Source organism: Gekko japonicus, unplaced genomic scaffold (genome assembly GCF_001447785.1).
Source record: "Gekko japonicus isolate JY-2015 unplaced genomic scaffold, Gekko_japonicus_V1.1 scaffold593, whole genome shotgun sequence".
Lineage (NCBI taxonomy): Eukaryota > Metazoa > Chordata > Lepidosauria > Squamata > Gekkonidae > Gekko > Gekko japonicus.
Genome location: NW_015169191.1, coordinates 726,478 through 751,549, shown reverse-complemented (window position 1 = coordinate 751,549; position 25,072 = coordinate 726,478). Strand labels below are relative to the sequence as shown.

Below are 25,072 nucleotides of genomic sequence, written 5' to 3'. Positions count from 1 at the left end.
AAAAAATAACATTTTCAATTTATACTGCCCGAGTGTAGTATTCCCTGTTTCACTACTCCCCAAATGATGATAACAATGGACAGGAAACTTAGATCACTGTGGGAACCCCATTATAAGTTCCTCAGATGCTATGCTGTCTCTGTTTAGACCAAAATTTCCTGAACTACAAATACAAGATGCCCCATTGCTAACATCTAAAAGATTCATAATGCTAGTTGTACAGCACCACCATCCTTTTCGACAATGTTTGTTTAGTCATAGTTGAGCAAAGATGGATGTCACATGAACAAGCTTCAGTTTTCTACTTAAAACAGTGAAATAATGGAGACAACTCTGCAAGCACCTCACATCTAGGTGAATTTTAAAAAGAAGAAATGACTAAACGTCACTTAACCACAATGAAGAAGGATAGTGTGGAGCATGACTTATTATGGAGAAAAGCTTAATTAACTTTGACTTTCTTAGGCATCAAATCTATTGTGCAAGTGTCTCCAGAAACAATATGGAGCTAGTGCCATATAATGCCTACAAAGGCTGAACTATGAATCAGGAACCACTGGCTCATACTTTATCTCTTCCATGAACTCACTCTCTTTTATCTCTTCCATGAACTCATTCAATTTTGCAGAATAGTCTGATGTTGAGAAATAATGGAAATAATCAGACTATTCTGCAAAACTGGGGTTACTATTACAAGGTTACGACATGGAAATTCAAATTCCCCTGTGACTAGAAAAGGTCTGCTGGCAGATGAATATCCTCCTACTTTTGTTAAGTCATTCCTGCATTTAATTCAAGTCCTGCTAATCTAAACAGTAGCATACATGTGGTTAGTTACTGTAGAAACTTCACTGCACAGATAAAGTCTGGATCAGCATGGGAACCCAATTAAATTCATTGGATACTGTGCCATTTGTTTCTACCAAGATTTTCTGGACTGCACATATTAGATGTCCATTTGCTGAGTTGTAAAATGTTCTTCCACAACCCAAGTTGTAGAGAATCCTGCCTATAAAGCATAAGGCAGGAACAAAAGACAGTTTTTAAACATAGGGCATGTAAAGCAACAACAATTGAAATGAAAAGTTTATGATGTGAATTTTTAAGTAAGTATCACATTAGTTGCTATCTTTCAAAATCATGGGGATATTTTAACATTAATTTCACATATTGTTACCTGCCATGTGTCCGGTATAAAATGTCGTACTCTGAGATCTGGATCCGTCCTCTCATCTCTGAACAAGTAGTGACCCATATACTGCAGCTGAAATCGAGCTGCTCCAATTCCTAATGAATACTTGGCAAGCTTCTCGTGAGATTCCACTGTCTACAAAATAAGAAAATAACTATACTCACAGCAAATTAGAAACCAAATAAAATGGCCACTTGTTTTGTTTTGATGTAACTTTGAGGTCTATGATGAATTCCATGGAGGGAAAATCTCATCACAGAATAATAATGCAACATAGTTGAACTCTGGGGCTAGATGAATAGCTTCCTAGTTACCCAATGAGTCCTGAACTTTGGGAGGTTAGCACTATAGCACAATTGCTCTGGCTCTTATTGTTTATGACTAACAAGCAGGTGAGCTAGACGGTCCAATGTAGGGTGAGGGGTATATTTCTCCCTGTATAGAAATATTGATTTCTGAAAGCCTCCTGCCTTCTCCTGTGATATCTTTCTGATAACAGGCTGTGCCTTGTTTCCTGTGAAGTCAAATTTCCTGTGAAGTCCATTTGGCCAGAGAAACTTTATAACCATGTGATATAACCACACATGCTTTCACACCTCTAAGTGGAAGAGGCAGACCTGATGGCTCCTGCCCTACATGCAAGTAGTCATGTAGCCCATGAGGTACCTGGAAATTAGGTCAATTGCTTGCCGGCATGGCCTCCAAACTCCTAGCCATTCCTGTCTTGCAGCTATGGCAACCAACAATGGACATACCCCATTCCCAGTCACAATCGGCTCCTGGCCAGGGCTAATTTGTGACTGGAATTGGACTATAACTGTTGGGAAGCTGCACTAGAGATGGAGAATACTTAATGAGATGTATCTCATGACCCTGATTACACCAATTCTATGGTAATATAAATAGTTAGGGACTCTACCCTATTCAGTTTAGAGTCCTTGGAGATATGATTGACTGAGTTTAGAAAAAAATGCTTCTTCTCTGATCCTAATTAACTCCACAATTGGATTTTAATTTCAAAGTAATAAAAAACCCTTAAAAGCTTATGACATTCTGGATGACTGAAGCAGCAAACAGGAGTCACGGAATGTGCACTTCACAGCATGCACCTACCCACTTATAAGATACTGGCTGTTACAGACTCAAGCAAGCCAATTTCCCTTTCTCATTCTGTTATCTTTATTTCCTTTTAATGAATTCTCATTTGTCCTCAACATTCCATGCGTCTTGAGGGGCAAGCGTATGCTTAGCAGTCACTGGGACATTTGGGAATGTTTTATCTTCTTTTAATTTACATTAGTATTTGTCTGTATATCTAAGGGCTCTCCCAAGTATGCCACTATCTTGTCTGTGCAAAGCCCCATTTTGTGACATCATCTGACAAGATCATCAGGTTCACTATTAGAAAGAATAAGTAGGGGCCCCTCAAGGAATAATGGAGGGGGATCATTTGAAAAGCCCTCCCCAAAATTTCCTCTTCCATAATTTTATTAATTATCCTCTGCTTCTTCCTTTAACCAATTCTGAAATAAACATTCCATACATCCTGGAACACATTCAGCCCTCATTAGGCCATTTTTTCCCCCTTTTTGTTAATTTATGAAGGGGGTATAGTTTAGGAGTCAGCTATAATCACAGAAGGCCCAATCTTGCTTGTTTTGATGCTTTCATGATTGGCATGAGCCACCCAATTTACTAGTAGATATCAGCCCTTTGCAGACATTAAGTTATGATGCTCCAACCATGTACAACAGGACCATACACTGCCCATGCACAGCTTGTGTGAATAGGACAATGAACATATTTTCCATGTGCATATAGCTTTAGTATATGTGAACTTATCCCCTCAAAAACCTGACATTCGTTTCACGTGTATTGAAGTTGTACATGCATGGAAAATATATATTTTCTCCTTTTCATGTGTTACCATTGTGTATGGTTCGTTGAAGTGCTAAACTCAAACATCAGAAAAAGGCAATATTAATGACAATGATGCAAGGGAAACCCATGAAAACTTTTTCACTTTATTTGTTTTAATTGTATCCTTTTTGGTTACATCTCTCCCGCCCACGCACCTGATTGTAAGTTAACAAATTTGTTTAAAATTTCAAACACTGATCAGTAGGGATGGGCACAAACTGGGAAAATGCAGTTCAGTTCATTGTTCATGGTGTGCCCAGTTCACGAACCATGAACTGTCACAAACTTTTATGCTACAAGTGAACTGGTTTGGTTTGTGAGGTTAATCAGCAGAATGCCCCCCCCCAGTGAGCTAGGGGCATCAAACTCACAAGAGATCTCTGTCTGACTCTCCTCTACCTGCCCTCCAAGTTTGGAGATGATTAGACTTATGGGGTCTGAGGTACAGTCCCCAAAAGAAGGTGCCCCCAGGAAAGTGCTTTCTGAGGAAAAGACAGGTGGTCCTTTTGACAGGCGTAGGTTCAGGAGTTTCAGGAGTGTACAGAACGGTTCCTGTGCAAGCTAGAGACATCAAAGTCACAGGGGGCCTCCCCCAGATGTATCCTATGATCCACAAGTCCTTTCCTGGTCCTTTGAGCCAGTCCACTGTACTTCCTTTATAATTAACTTGAAATGAAATACCCTTGATTTTTTAAAAAATTATTGGACTTGTATCCCATCCTCCCCGCAGAGCAAGCTCAGGGCAAATTCCATCAGACACAATAACCAATATACAAAGAATTAAAAACAATTAAAAACTCAAATAAAATACAACAACATTCCTCTGGTACAAATCATAGTCAAAACCTCACAGATGCAATCTATTTTAAATTTGGGTCCTTAGATGATAATACAAATCTGACACACTGAGGGAAGGCCCAGTAGAGAGGGGGAACACCTGTCATCCTAACGAAAAGCCTGGTGGAAGAGCTCCATCTTGCAGTCCCTGGGGAACTGTAGAAGGTCCTGCAGGGCCCTGTTGTCATGTGGGAGCTCATTCCACCAGGTAGGGGCCAGGGCTGAGAAGGCCCTGGCCCTAGTCAAGGCAAGACAGACATCCCTGAGGCCGGGGACCACTAGAAGATGTTGGTTGGCAGATCATAAAGCCCTTCGGGGCTCACACAGGGAGAGTCTACCTTGCAAACATGCAGGCCCCTGGCTTTAAAGGTAAGCAGCAACGTCTTGAAACGACCTGTGCTGTTGTGTTCTGCACCAGCTGCAGCTTCCAGAGCAGAATCAAGGGCAGCCTCATATAGAGAAAATTGCAATAGTCCAATCTGGAAGTGACCATTGCATGGGTCACTGTAGCCAGGTCCAAGGGGTTGAGATATGGGGCCACTGCCTGATCTGTCTTAGATGGGAAAAGGCAGACCTGGCAGTGGCAGCAACCTGGGCCTCCATAGTTAGTGAGGTGTCCAGGAACACCCCAGGCTCACCACCTTCAATACCAGCACCAGAAGGGCCCCATCAAAGGTTGGGAGCCCAATCCCCAATCCCCACGACCCAGATACAGGACCTGCATCTTTGATGGATTCAATTTCAGTCTGCTCTTTTGTAACCACCCAGCCACGGCTTATAATGCTCTTTCCAGATTTTCTGGGGCAGAGTCCAGGTGGCCACCCATCAGGCCACCCCCAGCACCACCCTCTGTTCTTGACCTTGGAGAAAGGAGGTCAGCCACTGCAAGGCAAGCCCCCTTATCCCCACATTGGCGAGGCGGTGGGTCAACAAATCATAGTCAACCATATCGAATGCTGCCAACAAATCAAGAAGTATCAGCAGCACTGATCTGCCTTGATCCAGGTATCTCCAGAGGTCATCCACCAAGGCAACTAACATTGTATCCATCCCATGGGCAGGGCAAAAACCTGCATGGAAGGGATCGAGTATATTAGCATCCTCCAGTCTGGAGCTGTGTCACCAATGCTTTCTCCACTACCTTACCCAGGAATTGTAGATTAGACACTGGGTGGTAGTTTGTAAGGACCACAGGGTCCAAACATGGTTTTTTGAGGAGAGGACGAACCACAGCCTCCTTCAATCCCTCTGGGAAGGTTCCTATTGATAGTGACAGATTGATAATCTCCCTCAGAGGGGTCCGCACTTCATCGCCACAGTCCTTCACCAGCCATAATGGACAAGGATCAGGGGGACATGTGGTGGGCTTCACAGCAGCCAGGATCCTGTCAACTTCCTCCTGGGCGAGCAGACTGAAATGGTCCAACACTGGACCTAGAGATGGCCAAGGAGCTTCCAGTTCCCTTATTGTATCAATTGTGGCTGGAAGATAATGGTGTAGTGACAAGGCTTTAGCTGCAAAATGGCTCACAAATGCCTCACAGCCTATACCCAATTCTCTAGCATTTGGGATGCCCTGAGGCAAAGCAGTTAAAGACCGAATTATTCTATATAATTGGGATGGCTGTGAGCTCACAGACGCAATGGAGGTCGCATAAAAATTCTTCTTTTCAGTCTTCACTGCCATCTCATAGGTCTTCATAAATGGCCTAAAGGATGTTCTTGCAGCTTCGTTGTGGGCTTGCCGCCACTTTCTCTCTAGCCACCTTAGCTCCCATTTCATCCACCTTAGCTCTGGGGAATACCTCGGTGCCAATTTAGCTCCCATTTCATCCACCTTAGCTCTGCGGAATACCTCGGTGCCAATTGGTATGAGGGCAAAGAGGTCACTGGGGAGTGACCTCGTCAATGGCTTTAGAAAGACGGTTCTGCCAGTCTTCCACTAGCTCCTCCAATGGGCCACCAGTGGGAATTGGATACCACAGAGCTTCCTGGAACCTACTTGGGTCCATTAGGCTCCATAGGCAAGCATAAATTCACTCACTGCCTAAACAGGGAAGCTTAGGAGTACCCAGATGGGTTTTCAGGGCAAGGTGGTCTGACCACGGTACCTCATCAGCAGTAATTTGGTCCACTGTAATCCCTGAGGCAAAGATAAGATCCAGCATGTGGCCTGCTTGATGTGTGGGAGCCAAAACAAACTGGCAGAGTCCCAGTGCCACCATGGATGACACTAGGTCCCTGGCCTGAGAGGAGGTCTGCATGTACATTGAAGTGCCCCAGAACCAATAGTCTGGAGTACTCCAACACCCAGTCCAGTATGGCCTCCAACAGGCCTAGCAGGGCATTTGCTGGTGCGTTAGGCAGACAGTACACCAGCCAAATGGCCAAACTCTCCTCAGCATCCCACACTAGACCCACACATTCAATGCCAGCAATCTTTGTCTCAGGGAGAGCCCTAAAAGAGAAAGTTTCCCGGATGAGTAATGCCACTCACCCCCTCGCCATCAGTCTGAGATTGGTAGAAGAAGAAGAAGAGATTGGATTTATACCCCGCCCTTCACTTGGAGTCTCAGAGTGGCTTACAAACTCCTTTCCCTTCCCCTCCCCACAACAGACACCCTGGGAGGTGGGTGGGGCTGAGAGAACTCTGACACAAACTGCTCTTTCAGGAACAGCTGTGCCAGAGCTTGTGACTGACCCAAGGTCACATCAGCAGCTGCAAGTGGAGGAGTGGGGAATCAAACCCGGTTCTCCCAGATTAGAGTCCACACACTTAACCACTACACCAAACTGGTGAAGGACTGAGAACCCTGGGGGGAGGGCAGTTGACTCAAGGTGACTGTTTCACCCTCCCTCACCCAGGTTTCAGTCATGCAAGCCAGGTCTACTGCCTGCTCTACCAGAAAATACTGGACAGTGAAGGTTTTATTATTGATAGACCTGGCATTGCACAACACCAATGCCGGAGAAGGATAACCTTTCCTATCCCCACAGCTGGCATCTCTCGAAATGGGACAAAGGTTGGAAGGCATCTGAGCAATACCATATCTCCAACTCCTTCCAATTAACTGCTTTGTCCCACCGCCATACCTCCCTTGCCCTATCAGCACTGGAATCCCGTACCCCAGCATGGCCTCCCCCTTCAGATCTTGATAAAGCCAATGTAACAAAATAGCTTGTGTTCTTGTTTTCATACATTTTTATAATAATCTTTACTAAATGGCTGTGACCTGTTTACGATTGAAGTAAATTGTCAATAATTTTACTTACATTTCAATTTTCATCAGTTTATATTCATCATTCTGGAACAAGCAAATTACATATTTTCAATGCACTGCAGAATCAGTGTTTACCTGGCTGTTTAAAGAAGTAGCCAGCTTTTCAAACCCAAGGCATTGTAGACTTCTGGCTAATGCCTTTAAATGTGACTTCTCTAAGAATTCTTGGTGTTTGTCCAAAATCATATGAATCCTTTTCATCACTTGGACAGCTATGTTGAAATCTTTAGCTCCTTTACCTTGGAAAAGAGGTGGAAGTATTTTATACTTATATTCCAAGAGCTTTTCTTTCCCACTCAGCTCCAACAAGTTAGTTGGAAGATTAGGGTCACATTCTCTGATATGCATGCTTTTCAAGCTACTACTTTATATAGAATTTAAAACAAATCCTAGACCTCTTTCAACTATTTAAAACTATAAGAGGGGGTCTTGCAAGGACTTGAGGGGAGGGACATTTTTTTCTCCCTTGAATCCTCCTTTGCTCCACTTTTCCTTCCAGTTCCACCCACCCACTTAACCTCAATCTTCCCATTTGTCTTGCCTGCCCATTTCCTTCTGGAATAAGTAACAGTCAAAATCTTTAAGACTATCACATGTGACTGTGTGAGCCATTTTAGATTGTGTAGGCAGCCATAGACACTAAATACCTAAAATTGCTGACAAGATTTCCTGAGGTAGTCTTGCTAAGATCTCAGCAATTAGAAAGTGTTTTGTATTGTACTTTATCCCCCACTTTTTAACATTTAAGATTATTCGGCAAACATCTCCCTTAGCCCTGGGTAGGCACATTGTGTGATCTGTACAATGGAGAAATAGGTTGGCCTGGAGATCTCCTGGAATTACAACTGATCTCCAAACCACACTTCCATGGAGAAAATGGCTGCTTTGGAGGGTAAACTCTATTGAATTATACCCTGTTGAGGTTCCTCTTGACTTCAAAGCCTGCTGTCCCCAGTTTCTACTTCCAAATCTCCAGGAATTTCCCAATTAAGAGGTAGCAATCCTATAGCGACACCCATGGCTCTTAGATCTATGATGCATACAGACATAGGATGAAGTCTTTGGAAACTGTTTAATATCAACTCTTATTTTCAGTTTTCCCTGATGAATAGAATGGGAGTGGTTTAGAACTAGGTTTATAAGCAAAAGAACAAACTGATTTAAAAAAAAAACATCTTAGAATATATTGTAACCAGAGATGAACTGATCCCTTAAACTCTGGTCCAAGTGATATTAGCTTTGCTTTAGCTGAAGGATATACCAATGAAACATTTTTAAATTGGCAGATTCTTGACCCAGTATCCAGATTGTGAGTAGGAATTGTGAAACCTACCACTGTAAGATTTCATGATCATTTCTAATGCTAACCAGGAATGCAACCATGGTAGGTTGCCGTGCCAACCTCCAGGTGGTAGCTGGAAATCTTTCAGAATTCTGTGCAATTCTGGTCACCACACCTCAGAAAGGATGTTATAGCACTGGAAAAAGTGCAGAAAAGGACAACTAGGGTCCCGGTCACACGGGCAGGAAACTGCGGGGGGGGGGGAACGTGGCTGTTAGCCCCGGGGCTAAAAACCATGCGGTTGCTCGAGCAGACCTACCTATCGAGGTCCCGTGGTAGGGGGGAGGTGCCGATCACTCCACAGTCCTGCGGCGCAGCAAAGAAGCGGGGCGCAGGGCAAACGGGTTGGTTGTTTTTTTTAAACGCAATTGTACGCATGCTCCCTTGGGTGCGTGTGCGCATCCGTGGAGACTTTGAAAAAACCCACATTTTCCGAGGGGACATGGGCGGGCGCGGGAACTACCTCCGGAAACGGTTTCAGGAAACTAGTACCTCTGAGGTACTAGTTTTTTACTGTGCGTCTTCAGCGGGAAGCCTCGGTTGCGCCACGAAAGCCCGACGCTTCCCAGATGTGCTGGTGAGATCGTGCCCGGAAACTCTGCCTATCTTCCGTCCCTCTAGCGTGGCTAATGCTCCGTGTGACCAGGGCCATAAATGATAAAAGGGTTGGAACACTTTCCCTATGAAGAAAGGTTAAAGTGCTTGGGCTCTTTAGCTTGGAGAAACGATGGCCGAGGGGTGACATGATAGAGGTTTACAAGATTATGCTTGGGACAGAGCAGGTAGAGAAAGAAGTACTTTTCTCCCTTTTTCACAATACAAGAATTCGTGGGCACTCAATGAAATCACTGAGTAGTCGGGTTATAACAGATAAAAGGCAGTACTTTTTCACCCAAAGAGTGATTAACACATGGAATTCACTGCCACTGGAGCTGGTGATGGCTACAAGCATGGATGGCTTCAAGAGGGAATTAGATAAACATAGGGAGCAGAGGTCCATCAGTGGCTATTAGCCACAAGGTATAGATAGGAATTCTCCATCTGGGACAAGTGATGCTCTGTATTCTTGGTGCCCGGGGGGGGCAAAAGTGGGAGGGCTTCTAGTTTCCTGGCACCACTGGTGGACCTCCTGATGGCACCTGGTATTTTTGACCACTGTGTGACAGAGTGTTGGCCATTGGCCTGATCCAACATTGACTTCTCTTATGTTCTTAATTACCTCTGATCTCCAGACTACAGCCATCAGTTCCCCTGGAGAAAATGGCTGCTTTGGAAAATGGACTCTATAGCATTGTACCATGCTGAGGTCCCTCCCCTCCCAAAACTCCACCCTCCCCAGGTTCTATCTCAACAATCTCCAGGAATTTTCCTGCCCAGAGGTGGCATCCCTAATGGTAGGGCCACCTGGAACACTGGATTTTTCCACTTGGAAATGTGACAACCTCAGCTAGTGTGGAAAGCTGGCTACAGCCTTTAGCTTTAGCACTGACAGTTAGTACATGGAATAATGAGGCTCTCAGCTGGAGATGTATCCAGGCAACAGTAATAAAAGAGCTAGGTCACTTCCTCTTCTCTTATTCTGGTCTCAGCAGGGTCACAATCCGAGTAGAGTGCACTGTTCGACCTGCAGCACTGGTTTGGCCCAGCAGGAAAGTAGCAGCCATGCTTAGTGAGAAAGGGTGGCTATGAACCTGATTGTAATCATTACTTTTTATATGTCCCACCATTTAAAGTCTTTTGAAATTATAATTAATAAGATGCTAAACTAGGGATGCTATAACTATAGCCCGCAAATTAAACCACATACTGTACCTTGACTTTTGCAATGTTCCTTCCACACTTCTAAGCAGAAATTAAGTCCTGCCATTTCTGCAATAAATTTCACTGAATTACTCTGACATGTATTCAGAAACTTCTCAAATCTCTTCATTCCAGACGTAAAGTTTGTTTTAATGTCTTTTTCAATTGATTTTTCTAAGGTATGCCATTGATCATCTTCTTTCTTTTCTTGTTGAGCTTTTCGTCTCTTCCTGTTGTCCTCTACAATTTTCTCTGCTTTACTACTTCTCTATAAAGAATAAAACTCACATTTAGAGAGATATTCTGCAATATCAAAGGAAACAATAGCAATGGGTGCAGATTATTCAGAGGGGAAAACAGAACACTGCTAATTAACCCAAGGACCCATTCACAGACTACTGAGCCAATATCATGTAGCGGTTACAGTGTCAAACTAGTTTCTGGGAGACCTAGAGTCAAATCCCCTCTGTGCCTTGGAAACTCGTGGGATGACCTCAACCTAACCTACTTCACAGGAACCATTTCAGGTTCTCCTCAACTCTAGCAACCACTAGTTCCTTGGCCTTAGTATCACTAAATAGTTCTTTGGTCTCTCTAGTTCATTGTGTGATTAAAGGAACCTTGGAAAGGAAGGATTATGATACTGGCCATTTTCCTCTGTGAGGATTCAGCTGTAAAAGCACAATCAACAGCAACTGAAATCAATAGCAATCTTCCCAATATTAATGAAATTGCATACTGTCCATTGATTTAACAATAAAACATTTATTCATGTAGTCAAATATTCTTTTTTTTCCTTTTAAATTTATTAATCAGTACAACAATAACAACAGGAACTAACAAGTAACGAAATAAGAACTAATTAATATGTGCAGTTATGGTTACATATAGTGGAGAACTTCATAATACTTGCCAGGAATGTTATTACCTGAAAATGTGTCATTGTTAAAAACAAATTCTAGGAAAGGAAGTCCTTTTAGGTGTAAATCTTAACATTTAGAAAAAGAGCCATAACAAGAGACTTTATCAGAAATTTTATCCATAGCATAAAAGTCCCAAATCTTCGAATACCACAACGATAAAGATAACTTATTAGAAGATTTCCAATTGCTGACAACAAGAACGTCCACTGCGGTTAATAAAACACAAACAAGCTCGGATCCAGTTCCGGTACGGCGCAACGACGGGTGGCTTTCGGATTGCTCCGACCTGCCCGACTCCCATTAGTTCCTTTTTGAGTCTCCCAGTAGTCGGGAGAGCTCGACCAGCTCTCCTGGAGAGAGGGCTGGAGCAGGGGGCTTGTTCGTGGCAATGCGGGGGGTGACCAATATTGCCCCGAAGCAGGAGTGATCGGCCAGGTAGAACATGGCCGCCATGTTCTACATAGATAAAGCCATCCGTTTTAACCATGCTGGGATTTAAGAGTCGGGAATTAAGATTCATAACAATAGCAGCAACACAGAAGAAGAAGTAAAGGAAAGTGTGAGTACATATACTTTGAAGTTTTAAGGAGAGAAGAAAAATGAAATAGATAAATGTGTCCAGATTTGAGAAGGATAGCGGTTGGGAGACATATGGGAGTTAACTTTGTGTCTTTATTTTTCTTGGGGAAAAGAAGGACTATGCGTAGGCGTTTTTGCCTTTTGCTGTTTCTATTCATCGGCAAGGATCTATAAAGGACAATGGCTGGCAGAAAGGTTACAGGCTAATGAGAACATTGTTTTTGGAACTTGAATAAATTAGCTTGAAGAGTTTGATTGAAATGGCATTTGTAATGAGGATGGAGGAGGAGATTGATGAGAATATGGAGGTGGGTGAGATGATGATCGAACAGTTTCTCAGAGTTCTGAAAGAGGCGGTACAAAAGGGGTGCGAGGAAGCATGTGCAAACTTACTGATAACAACTCATAACATTCAGGTAGAAACAAAAAAAGGAAGAGCAGGAGCAACCCATTGTGAAGGAAACCCTAGATGATCGGCAAAAGGAGAACGGTGACTATATGGCAGAAAATCTGGGGACTCTACAAGAGAAAAACCATATAGAAACCCAATATCCTTTAACTGAAATAGTAAGAAAGAGACCAAAAAAAAAATCTTGTGGAAAGTTAGAATTGCCAAAAGGAAATAAACAACGACTGAAAACTGAAAGAGAAGGAAACAGAAGGATAAAAAGAAGGAAATAACGGGCTTGGAAATTCAAAGGAGACAACAAAATATGGTAACTAGAGTGGGTGAAAACCAGAGAGGGGAGAAAAGGAAATCAGGGCACACATAAAGAAAGAAGACATGTAGATCTGCTGTGGCAGAAAAGTAGATTACAGATGTTTAGGAGGAAAAATAAGTTATATAAAAAGATGGAAGGATTGGTTGTACACTACTGACATATGACTAGCTCGAAAAATGACCTTAAAGTTATTTATTTATTTATTTATGTCCTTTCTGTTGTAAATTAGTGGTGATTAAGAAAGCCTTATTATGTGTAATCTAAAGATAAAAGATGCTGGAAATAATAGGGATGTTGAATTGTTTAAAGCCATTTAATTATTTAATTATGTTAGAATATTATGGTTAAGTACTAATTAATTTTGATAATAGTTCAATATGATTTTGAGTGATAATATGATTTTAAGTTAAAAATCAGTATAAAGGTATTAATATATTGTTAGTAAAAGTAAAATATTTAAAAAGTTCTAAGATCAATTATATTAAAAATAATTAATTGGCAGATTAGTGGAATAATTGTTAATATAATATGGTGTGGTTAATTATTTAATTGTGTTTCATGGTGTTAGAATGTTGTGTTATAACGTTGTTCTAATTAATTTTGATAACAGCTTAGCATGATTGTGTTCGATAAAGGTTAACTTTGTGATAAACAAAGATAGATAAAGACCTGGCAGACTATAACTGGAAGATATTGGTGTAACTAAGTGGAAAATCTTCATTTAATAAATAGAGTTAACTTTATAGCTAAGTTTGATATAATGGTTCCAACAAAATGATAAATTAATGTAAAGGGTGCAGAGATTGATTGAAAAGTTAAAAGGGTAATAAAAGAAAAAGACTTAAAAATGTCAACATTAAGCCCTGTACCCATACTAGAAGCAAGGAACTGGCAGACTACTGGAGGATGTGCAAGAGTTAGAACCCTGCAAGGTGAAGATAATAAGGAATATAAAAAGCGATTATGAATGTCTTATACTGCTGATATGAATTTACAGCGTAGTTCTGAAAATGTAGTATATAAATCTTAAAGGAAATAGAAATAGAAGTATCTACGCAACACAGAATTGATCTTAAGGCTGAGGATAAGAACAAAATATTTATTTTTTGTCTGGTCTGTTTGTCACCCTGTGTTGCTGAAAAGAAAATCGCTATCATAGGTTTTTGTATGTTATCTTGTTGATGTTCTTGTTTATATGTATGATATATTGTTTAAAAAAACACACACACAAACAAGCTCTTGGTGAAGTCTCGGAACTTGATAATCCCGCCAAAAATACAATAGAACAAGTTCAGGAAGTTGTGGAATGGTGAAACCTGTGATATCCTTAATATAAGAAATAACTTTTGTCCAAAACCGGTGAACTGTCACACAGGACCACCAGCAGTGGATAAAGGTACCCGGTCCCCCCGAGACCTCCAACATAGAGATGAGTACTGATTTGAGATTTTGTGAAGTCTAGCGGGTGTAATAGACCATCTGGTTAAAAGTTTATAACTTTGTAACTGAATATTTAAGAAGTGGGGTGTAAGAGAAGGGGACAGCCATATTTTCCCCCCAATCTTTAGTCATTAGGGTAGTAGCACAATCAAGTAGCCAATAGTTTTGGTAGCTTAAAGGTTGTTTAAGGTTTGTTGAAATCAGTTCTTTGTAAATAAGTGAAATGTAGCTTTTAAAAGATATCTGGTCTAGTTTTAAGAGACGTTCAAAGAGGGTGAGTGGTCTACTTAGATTTGAATGCGCACTTAAACACTCAATCAGGTGCTTGACCTGCAAATATTCAAACCTGGGGAGAGAGCAATTATACTTGTTTTCTATTTGATTTTTATCAGCTATTATGTTATTTTGAAGAATGGTAAAAAGATGTGTAATGTTTCTATCTTTCCAGATTTTATATGCACTGGGTGATTGCCCTGGAACAAACCAAGATAAGCCAGTAAAGGTCATTACAGACAAAATTGATGGAGTGAAGAGATTTTTCCATCTGTCCCAGGTCTGGAGAGAATTCGATAAAAATAAGTTCTTTGAAATAGACTTTGGTCTGTTTGAATGTGTTTCTCATAGAACTGATCAAAAAGGGATGGACCCAAGGTAAGAGTCTTCTAAGGATTTCCAGTCAGTTTGATATGATGTACTGTAATGTTTGAGTAAGCCCAATAAGGTTGTGGCTTTGTAATATAATAATAGGTCTGGTAAAGTGAGACCACCTGATTTGATTGGTCTCTGTAAAGTATTATATGGTACGTGAGATAAAGCAGAATTCCAAATAAATTTAGTGAGTAAGTTTTTCCAGGTTTTAAAGGATGATTTAGGGATCATCATAGGAATGGTTTGGAATAAAAAATTTTTTTGAAAATATAAAAGGTTTTATAAGTTGTGTTCTTTCTATCCAGGCTGACAGGGATTCACTTTGGCGAGATGGTAAGTAATTAATAAGTTTGTTGAGATGTAAGAAATTATATTTAAATAAATCAGACAAATGCAATGGTATGTGGATTCCTCGGTATTGCCAAGATTTGGTTACCCAGGAAAAGTTAAAGTGATCTGTTATGTACTTCCGTTGAGTTTCTGTTAATCTGATAGAATAAAGTAGCATTTTGGTTTGGTTGATTCTAAGGTCTGAAACCAGGCCAAACAATTTTCGTAATAAGTCTAGCGCTATTAAGGTTTTATCTGGATGGGTTGCGTAGATCACAATATCGTCGGCGAATAAACTAATTTTAATTTGTTGCTTCCCCAGTGAAATATCAAAAATCTGTGGGTGAAGGCAAATGGCTTGAGCCAAAGGTTCAATAACAAGGGCAAAAAGGAAGGGCGAGAGTGGGCACCCTTGTCTCATACCTCAGGAAAGGAGAAAGTCTTTGGAAATGGAGCCATTAATACTAAGATGGGCCCTGGGTGACTGGTATAGTGTGTGTATCACCCTTTTACAGTTAGGGCTGAAGTCAATAGAATCTAGGACCTCCTCTGAGAATTGTGGTACCACTCTGTCAAAAGCTTCCTCTATGTCAATAGAGAGAATAAAAGAAGAGTCGATCTGGTTATGATGGCAGAGCTGAATATGATCAAGGGTTTTCCTGGTGTTGTCAGAAATATCTCTATTTGGGATGAAACCCATTTGGTCTGAATGTATCAGTGAGTCTATAAATTTGTTCAGCCTTGCTCCTAAAGTGACTGCAAAAATTTTGTTATCTGCATTAAGTAAGGAAATAGGTCTGTAGGAACTTGGATAGTCAAGTCACGATCTTTCTTAGGTATGACTATTAATTTTGCTTGGCTCCATGTAGGAGGCATAACACCCTCAAACATAATTTGGTTACACGTAGATGCTAAATGGCCAGCTAGGATGGAGCTATATTTCTTATAGAATTCGGCTGTGAAGCCATTGCTTCCTGGCGATTTATTATTTTTTAGTCTATTAATGGAATCTTCAATTTCTTGGAAAGAGATAGGAGAGTCCAACACGTCTTTGTTTTGAAGTGTGTGGTATTTCTGGATGGGCTGTTGAAAAAGAAAGTATTTAATGTCGTGTAATTTGGCTTCTGCCGATCTGTAGAGATTCTGATAGCAGAGCCAATTTGGTGTAGTGGTTAAGTGCGCGGACTCTAATCTGGGAGAAATGGGTTTGATTCCCCACTCCTCCACTTGCACCTGCTGGATGACCTTGGGCAAGCTGTAGTTCTGGCACAGCTGTTCTTGAAAAAGAGCAGTTTCTGTCAGAGCTCTCTCAGCCCCACCTACCTCACAGGGTGTCTGTTGTGGGGAGGGGAAGGGAAAGGAGTTTGTAAGCCGCTCTGAGACTCTTTTGGGTAATGAAGGGCGGGGTATAAATCCAATCTCTTCTTCTTCTAGTAAAAAGATTCTAAGATGTATTTTGCTGCAAATTGTAAGGTACCATGTTGTTTCGAATTGAGTTGACAATGTTATCTGCCTGTTTCTTTTTAAATATCCAGGCTAGGAGTTTGGTTGAATGTGGACATTTAAGCCAATAATGCTGTTTAAGGAACAGGATATTTTTTTGGATTTGTGATATTTCTAGGGAATCAGTTTTTCCCCATTCCAATACCAGCATTTTATATGTGTTTTTTTAGTGACCAAACTTCTTGTATTCTTCTTCAAGATGTTTAATTTTCTCCATTAAGTCCAGTTTAATTTGTTTTTTTTGTTTTTTTACAGGAGCAAGTCAAAGCGGTCAGCTTGCCCCTAAGGACTGCTTTAAAAGCGTCCCATTTTATGGGTCGGGATACCTCGCAGGAGTTGTTGAATTGTAAGCCAATATTCAAAGATCAGCATAACTAGTTCCATGAGTTGAAGAGCCTTTCGACTTGATTTTCAGTCACATCCTTCCCCAATTTTATATGCAGTGTGTTCAATTGACACATTATGGAATACACAAGTTGGGCCTGGGTCCCCACTCTGCATAAGAGTCATAAGAACATAAGAGACGCCAATGTTGGATCAGGCCAAAGGCCCATCTAGTCCAACACTCTGTATCACACAGTGGCCAGAAATACCAGGTGCCATCAGGAGGTCCAGCAGTGGGGCCAGGACATTAGAAGCCCTCCCACTGTTGGCCCCTCCAAGCACCAAGAAGACAGAGCATCACTTGCCCCAGAGTACCTATCTATACCTTGTGGCTAATAGCCACTGATGGACCTCTGCTCCATATGCCTATCTAATTCCCTTTTGAAGCCGCCCATGCTTGTAGCCGCCACCACTTCCTGTGGCAGTGAATTCCATGTGTTAATCACTCTTTGGGTGAAGAAGTACTTCCTTTTATTGGTTCTAACCCGACCGCTCAGCAATTTCATGGAGTGCCCACGAGTTCTTGTATTCTGAGAAAGGGAGAAAAGTATCTCTTTCTCTACCTGTTCTTTCCCATGCATAATCTTGTAAACCTCAATCATGTCACCCCTCAGTCGTCTTTTCTCCAAGCTAAAGAGCCCTAAGCGCTTTAACCTTTCGTCATAGGGAAAGTGTTCCAACCCTTTTATCATTCAAGTTGCCCTTTTCTGCACTTTTTTCAAAGCTATAATATCCTTTTTAAGATGTGGTGACCAGAACTGCACACAGTATTCCAGATGAGGTCGCACCATTGATTTATATACCCTGAACAACTTTGTATCATCTGCAAATTTAGCCACTTCACTGCTTACTCCCATCTCCAAATCATTAATGAACAAGTTAAAAAGCAGTGGACCAAGTACTGATCCCTGCGGTACCCCACTGCTTACCACCCTCCACTGAGAAAATTGCCCACCTACACTCACTCTCTGTTTTCTATGAACTAGCCAGTTTTTGATCCATAAAAGGACTTGTCCTTTTATCCCATGATTTTTGAGCTTACTTATGAGCCTTTGATGAGGAACTTTATCAAAAGCTTTCTGGAAGTCAAGGTAAATAATATCTATTGGATCCCCCTTGTCCACATGTTTGTTCACCCCCTCAAAGAACACTAATAGGTTAGTGAGACAAGATCTTCCCTTACAGAACCCATGTTGAGTCTGCCTCAATAGGTTTTGTTCATCTATGTGCCTACTAATTCTTTCCTTAATAATGGTTTCCACCAATTTACCCGGTATCGACGTCAGACTGACTGGCCTGTAATTTCCCGGATCTCCTCTGGAACCCTTTTTAAAGATGGGAGTGACATTAGCTACCTTCCAGTCCTCAGGAATGGAGGCAGATTTTAAGGAAAGATTACATATTTTTGTCAGAAGATCCACAAGTTCACATTTGAGTTCTTTCAGAACTCTTGGATGTATGCCATCTGGCAGTACAGATGCAGTCAGATGCAAGTTGTATCTGCAGTCCTCCCCACTGGCTTCAAGTTGCTGTATCGCCTTGCTTCCTCGAAAGTGGAACACCAAAACTGCCCAGCTCTAGAGCTGAATAATACACAGCATCTTTTTCATTCTTAATGTACATAAGACCAATTACTGTGATGTATCACATATGAGTTTTTTGAAGGGGAATTATAAAAATATATATTTGGAATTTTCACTGTTTTAGGAATTTAACATGGACTGTTTCTGATGGTGGATTGATGGGACTGTTTGTGTATTTGGACAATGTATTTTTGAGTTTCTGACTACTATATTGTATTTTGGAAAAACTACTCTATTCATATAGGTTTAGATCATTATACTAATTGAATGCTGAATATATATTTTTGTTATTTATGCACAGTTTGATCTTTTGTATTGCCATTTTAATGTTAGGTTTCTGGAAACTGCCAAAATGGTTACCCCAAAAAACTTTGTTCACTAAAGCATTAAAGGGAAAAAATGTTTTCAAAGCATTAGGCTTCTATGATGGACCCCTGCTCCTTCTCTTCCGTGAGGCAGATTTTCCCGCCAAATCACTGTTCACCACTCTGACTGAGCAACCTCTTAGTAATGTATTTGAATTATAAACGTAAAACTTATAACTTTCTTGGTGTAATAGAAGTTATTTGGCTTTTGCCCAGACCAGAGTTTTATTGTAACTCAGCAGGAGCCCTCTTATATAACCCTTTGGAAATGGCACTTGAAATGAAGTAAAGCTGAAACAAAAAGTTCGATTTTATTGAACAGGCAACAGAGTATAATTGAAGCTTAAATTCTAAGAGACTCAGTTCTTTACTGTGAGAGATTGGTTTATCTCATAGATTTCTTTCAGCAACAGTGTGTCTTAATAAAGTTTCATGAAAATATCTTAGTTTCCTGGAAGTTAGAACTTTGTTCCTGTATCTCAATACTTCCCTTTTTGAGATTATAACTTTCCCTTTCTGTACTCTTGAGGAGTCTAAGACTGTTTCCCTTTTCATTCCTAGGGGTGTGCAAAAAAAAAATATATTCGGCCCAATTTGGTTCAGCTGAATTGGGCCAAATTTGATTTGGGTGGCCGAATGACCACTGAATGCCACTCTCAGCAACTTAAGCCGATTCGGGGCTCATTCGGCCAGCCAAATCAGATTCAGCCAGGGGCTCCCAGGCAAGCCAAGGGAAGGCGTCCCTCCAAGTGGGGGCTTGCCCAGGCTCCCCACAATGAAGGGAGTGTGCCGCCTCTGCGGCATGACTTGGGGTTTAAAGATTAAATCATTGAAGGGGAGGGGAGGGGAGGGACTGCACAGCTTAGAGGGAGCATTGATCCCAGTATCTCCCTTTACATCTCATGTCAATTTCATTCCACCCTCTCCCTTTATTTTGTTTGAATGCAGCTGTGCTGGGTCCAGCCAGTTGCCATGGATACCCTTCACTGAAATCTGGATACGCAGTCCAAAAGCAATCCAAAAGACAGAGCCAAAGGTCAGAAAGCCGGGAAATCAGTCAGAGTTTGCAGGAGCTAGGAGCAAGGAGTGGAGGCTAACAGCCGGGATCAGGTCTGAGCATGCATGTTTATGACCAGGTCCTCCCTTCCCTGGGAGTCAGTCTGCCAAGACTCACAGCCCCTCACATTACCTTTGCAATAGCTACAGTCTGGCACGCTTCCTTCTTTCTTGCACATTCAGCCGCTAGTGTGCCCTGCAGCTCACTCAGGTGAGCTAGGTGGGGATTCTGGCCTCAGGGTGTCTCCAACTGGGGGTGCTGGGCCAGGCTCTGGATCAGTCTCTCCCTTTGGATGCACCTCAGTCTCTTCGCCTTGCTGCCTCTCCTGTGCAGCTGCTGAGGCCTCTTCTCCCTCTGGTGCTATTAAAGGTTCCTCTTCTGGCCTGACTCCAGAGGAGGCTGGGTTGCTCCATGCCTCTTCCTCATCTTCAGAATAGTCAGGCTCAGCAGAGCCAGTACCCATGACACTAGCACTGAAATCCTCTTTCTTTTTTTTTTGCACTTGGGACACTGCCATTTGCCTCCCCTTTCAAGTCAATACCAGCAGGGAACTAAACCTCACACAGGTCTTTTAAAATTTTCCCCATCGTTTTCAATTTTTTAAAATTCAGTTATCCAAGACTAGTCATCTCTTCCCATCTAACTATCTCCAGCACTGTGAACAGAAGCTCAAGATGGACCTCATCTTCTCACACAGCTTTTTAGTCCCTGAAATATATTGGGTTCGAGCTGTGTATAGTGATCAGCTCATAGTTTATTAGTGATTTCAGCTTAACTCTAAGACAACTCTAGCAGGGCCAGAGCCCTGCTTATATGCATGCAAAACACCCCACCCCACACATAGACACTCCCCGTGATAGGCTATTTACAAAACATTACTACTTGACTGGTTTATTTCAGAGTCCTGGTCTGCTATTATTCTTGTGCTCCAAGCTCAGCTAGTCTCTAGGGTGATTCAATCAGGGATGATTCAATCCCAATACATAACACCCCTCCCCCCTAAATTCCAAAGCACCTAACAGACATAGTATCTTAAGTAAACTGGTCTGTGTCACTCCCTGGTTGAGCATCACGAATAAACAATTAATTCTTTAAATTCCAGAATCACTGTGAGAGGAGGGATAACTTACTTGTGATTTCTTTGGCTTTTTGACAGCAGCATTGGTACACACATCCTCCAGGTTTATAATTGTTTGTGATTTGTTACCTTCCAATGATCTTCCATAAAGCTGATAATAAGACTGAAGCTTTTGTGCTTGTTTTCTTTGATATGGATCATTAGTTTTGGCTACAACAAACAATATTGGAGATAAAATTATTTTATTGTAAGGTAACTTTTTAAAAATCCAGTCACCCTGATTCAGTAAGGGATAGCCAGTCCACACACATGTACAAATCTCTAGTTTAGTTTGCTCTTAGATACCAAATTCATTTATATTTTCAAATAAAAATAAACTTCTTATAACCTATACAGCATATACAGAGAGGAAATTTAATCGCCTGATACAGATTACAAATACAAAAATGGCACATGATATACATGGCTATAGTTCTCAAAACAATGCATATACTATTTTGTGTTCTATTTCCAAGTCATCCAGCCCAACATTAGTCTACCAAACTGTATTATAACAAGCAGCAGGCCTGTGAGACATGTAAAAGAGGGAAATCTCATACTCCACACTACCCTTACCCAGTCTCTCTCCTTTTGATTACTCCCCATATTAGTTTTGCTTCTCTTCCTACCCCCTGTGGTCCCCAATTTCCCTTTCCAGCTTGGTCATCACTTTCTCTCCCTTCCCAACCCACAGTCTCCTACTTCCACCACAGCTTCCCAGTGTTCAGGGATTGCCTAAAAAGCCCTAGTCTTGCTTTGGTTGCTAGGCTGCCTGTGATTTTATGAGAGTTTATGAGATTACAGGTATCTTTCTTCCAGGAGGGACCTCCTAATTGTTTTGATGCTTTGGGTTTTTTACTGAGGTGCTTCAGGTACCCACAGGATAGCAGCAATATTTCCTCTGTCTATCCCTGGCCCCACTGTGTCGATGTTTTGATCAGCACTCTGGAGCTGGGTTCAGAATTAGGAATAATTTGTCCTTCTGAGTTTAAAAGGTGGTTTTGCACATCAGCAAAGGAAGGAGATGGGCCCATATAACTTGATAACAAAATCTATAACTGAGTTATCTTCAGATCAATTACATGGCATTAAATTCCAATAAAAACATATTCATTATATATAGTTGATTTTTAACATGTTATTTTCTTAACAATGACTGATTTTATGGAATAAAGATTCATGGTTCTTACTATTAAAACTGTTTTGTGTTCTGTCATAGTCATCACTAAGAGGTCTGCCTGAATGCCAGTGATAAAGTTCATCAAATTCTTTGTGTTTAGGAAGCAACATTACTGCAGACTCGTCGCTGAAACATAAATGCAATAAATTACAATGGATGAGATTTTTCCCAATTTTACGATATACTAACAATTACAGCGTTAGTGCAGGAATAGTATAAGTCATCTGCTATGTTAGACAATGGACAGGGCCCTCAGAAAGACCTACTGAGGCTTCCGGTTTATGGCAACACGCTGGCAGACGCATCTCTCGGACCTCCCGGGGATGTGATCTGCACACCAGCAGATAGGAGGGGGTGCGACGGGTTGCCGCCACCCCCCCCAAAGCCTTGGCAAAAGGCTCCTAGCCATGGGGCTTTTGAGGGGCGACCTCTTCACCAGCATGATGCTGGGGAATTGAGGTGCTCCTCCGCCCCGACAGTCCTGCCGCTGAGTGTCCTTATGGATCTGGAGCTGCTGACCAGGAAAAGTGTCGGAGATCGAGCGTTTTAAACGTGTTCCGAGCGAGGTCATATGACCAACAATGAACAGTGAGTCGGGTTAAAGCGAAGACATGAATATAAAAAGAAAGCTTCCCCCGGGAACGGCGAGAGAATTGAGCGGGGGAGGGGCCCCTCCCATATGCTGGAACTAAAAAACGATCTATAAAGGGGGGGAGCAGAAGAAAAAGTATTGAAATCTGTTTTGAGAGACTTACCAGAGCATTGATAGACACATAAGCGAAATTCAGAGATTTTAGCAAGTTTTTATAAAAGTAAATAATCCATAAAAATGGCAGGGAAAAAGACGGAGAAAGACAAACTAGTAAAAGTGAAAGCAGCGGGGAACATGAGCCCTCAACTGGAAGAGGGCACTGAGTTCTCCAAAATGTTGGCAGATTCCTTGCACCCTCTGCTGGACCAGATGACTAACATTAAACAGCAGCTGGCAACTCTAAATCAGAATCTGACAACTCAGCAGCTCCAACTGACTGAAACTTTAAAAATGATGGAGCAAACAGCTGAGAAGGTGAAGAAAATAGACGGCAACACTAAAAAAAGTTAAGAAAAAGGTGCAAAAGCTGGAAAAGAAGCAAGCTTCAGAAGAATCCCAGCTTTTACAGCTGCAAATGGAGAAAGCAAATTTGGCCCTCCAGTTCCAAGGGGTCCCGGAATTAAAAGACAAGAATCTAAAGCAACTCTTGAGTGAGGCATTAGCCCCAGTTACGGATTTGAAAGCGGAATATCTTGTAAACGAAATGGATGTGGTCTACAGAGCCTATTCCGTGTACATCAAGAAGAATAATCTGCCTGGGGAGATAGTGGTCAGATTCTCGAAGAGGCACATGAGGGATTTAATCCTGAAAGCAACTACAGGAACACCCTTGAAAATCGGGAACAACATTATCAGGATTTTAAAAGACATCCCATTTGAAATAAGGCAAAAGAGGAAGAAATACAAAGACTTAATCCTTTTCCTACAAACAAATAGCATTGCCTACAGATGGCAAATTCTAGAATGCGTAATTTTTTAACTACACGATAAAAAAGAAAAGATTGATGCTGTCTAATAATCAGTGCATATTGACAAAATATCCATTGTCGTTAAGGAATATTAACATCCTTTTGTCATAGACCCTGACTGCAATCCCCTAAGACAAAACCCAAAGCAAAATCTTCATAACAAGTTCCAACAACTTATTTCTAAATACACGTCAGCACAAACACTGGTATTTTAAATATTTATTTATTTATTTAGGTATTTTTACCCCGCCCTCCCCGCAAGTGGGCTCAGGGCGGCTTACAGAGGGCGACAGCCCATGCAAAAAACCAAAAAACAGTAAAATCATAGCAGCAATTATACATAACAACAGTGATAAATAAGTGCTTCGCGACAAGATGGTCCTTGGTAATAATGGCGTCTTTGATCTTCAAATCGGCCCCGTTGAGGTGCCACTGTCCAGTGGGTGTTAATATCACACAGGGTAAGCTGTACTTCCCAGGGTGATCCTGAATCCAGTTGGCATTACCACCATTAGTGGTGGTGGCAGCGGCGGCCCCTATGTGAAAGCCTGGCAGAAGAGCTCCGTCTTGCAGGCCCTGTGGAACTGCATAAGGTCCCGCAGGGCCCTGATCTCCTCCGGGAGCTCATTGCACCAGGTAGGGGCCGCCACTGAAAAGGATCTAGCCCTGGTCGCCACAAGTTTTACCTCCTGGGGACCTGGAACTACCAAACGGTTCTGGGTCCCCGACTGAAGTGCTCTTGGGGGTATATGCGGGGAAAGGCGGTCCCTCAGGTAGGTCGGACCCTGGCCATATAGGGCTTTAAAGGTAAGTACCAGCACTTTGAAGCGGATTCGGTAAGCTATTGGCAGCCAGTGCAGCGCCTTCAGCCCAGGTCGGATGTGCTCCCAGTTAGGGAGGCCCATCATCAACCTGGCTGCCGCATTCTGCACTAGCTGCAGCTTCCGGATCAGCGACAAAGGTAGCCCCATGTAGAGAGCGTTACAGTAGTCCAGCCTTGAGGTGACCGTCGCATGGATCACTGTAGCCAGGTCGTCGCGGCTGAGGAAGGGGGCCAACTGCCGGGCCTGCCTCAGATGGTAAAAAGCAGATCTGGCAGTGGCTGCTACCTGGGCCTCCATAGTTAAGGAGGTATCCAGGAGCACTCCCAAACTCCTAACCTCCGACGCTGGCACCAAAGGTACCCCATCGAAGGTCGGGAGAGGGATCCCCAACCCCAAGCCGTTCCGACTCAAGCCCAGGACCTCCGTCTTCGCTGGGTTTAATTTCAGCCGGCTCAGCTTGAGCCACTCAGCCACAGCCTGTAATC

At 42.1% G+C, this 25,072-nt stretch overlaps 1 protein-coding gene across 1 annotated transcript in view; it reads right to left on the bottom strand.

The window, feature by feature from the left end:
• Nucleotides 1–25,072, bottom strand: part of LOC107114667 (probable ATP-dependent RNA helicase DDX60) — a 109,320-nt gene that overhangs the window by 51,607 nt on the left and 32,641 nt on the right. The window contains 5 exon segments of the mRNA XM_015416234.1: nt 1,178–1,306; nt 7,273–7,469; nt 10,385–10,640; nt 21,037–21,194; nt 22,214–22,329. Coding sequence (XP_015271720.1) covers nt 1,178–1,306; nt 7,273–7,469; nt 10,385–10,640; nt 21,037–21,194; nt 22,214–22,329 — 856 coding nt within the window.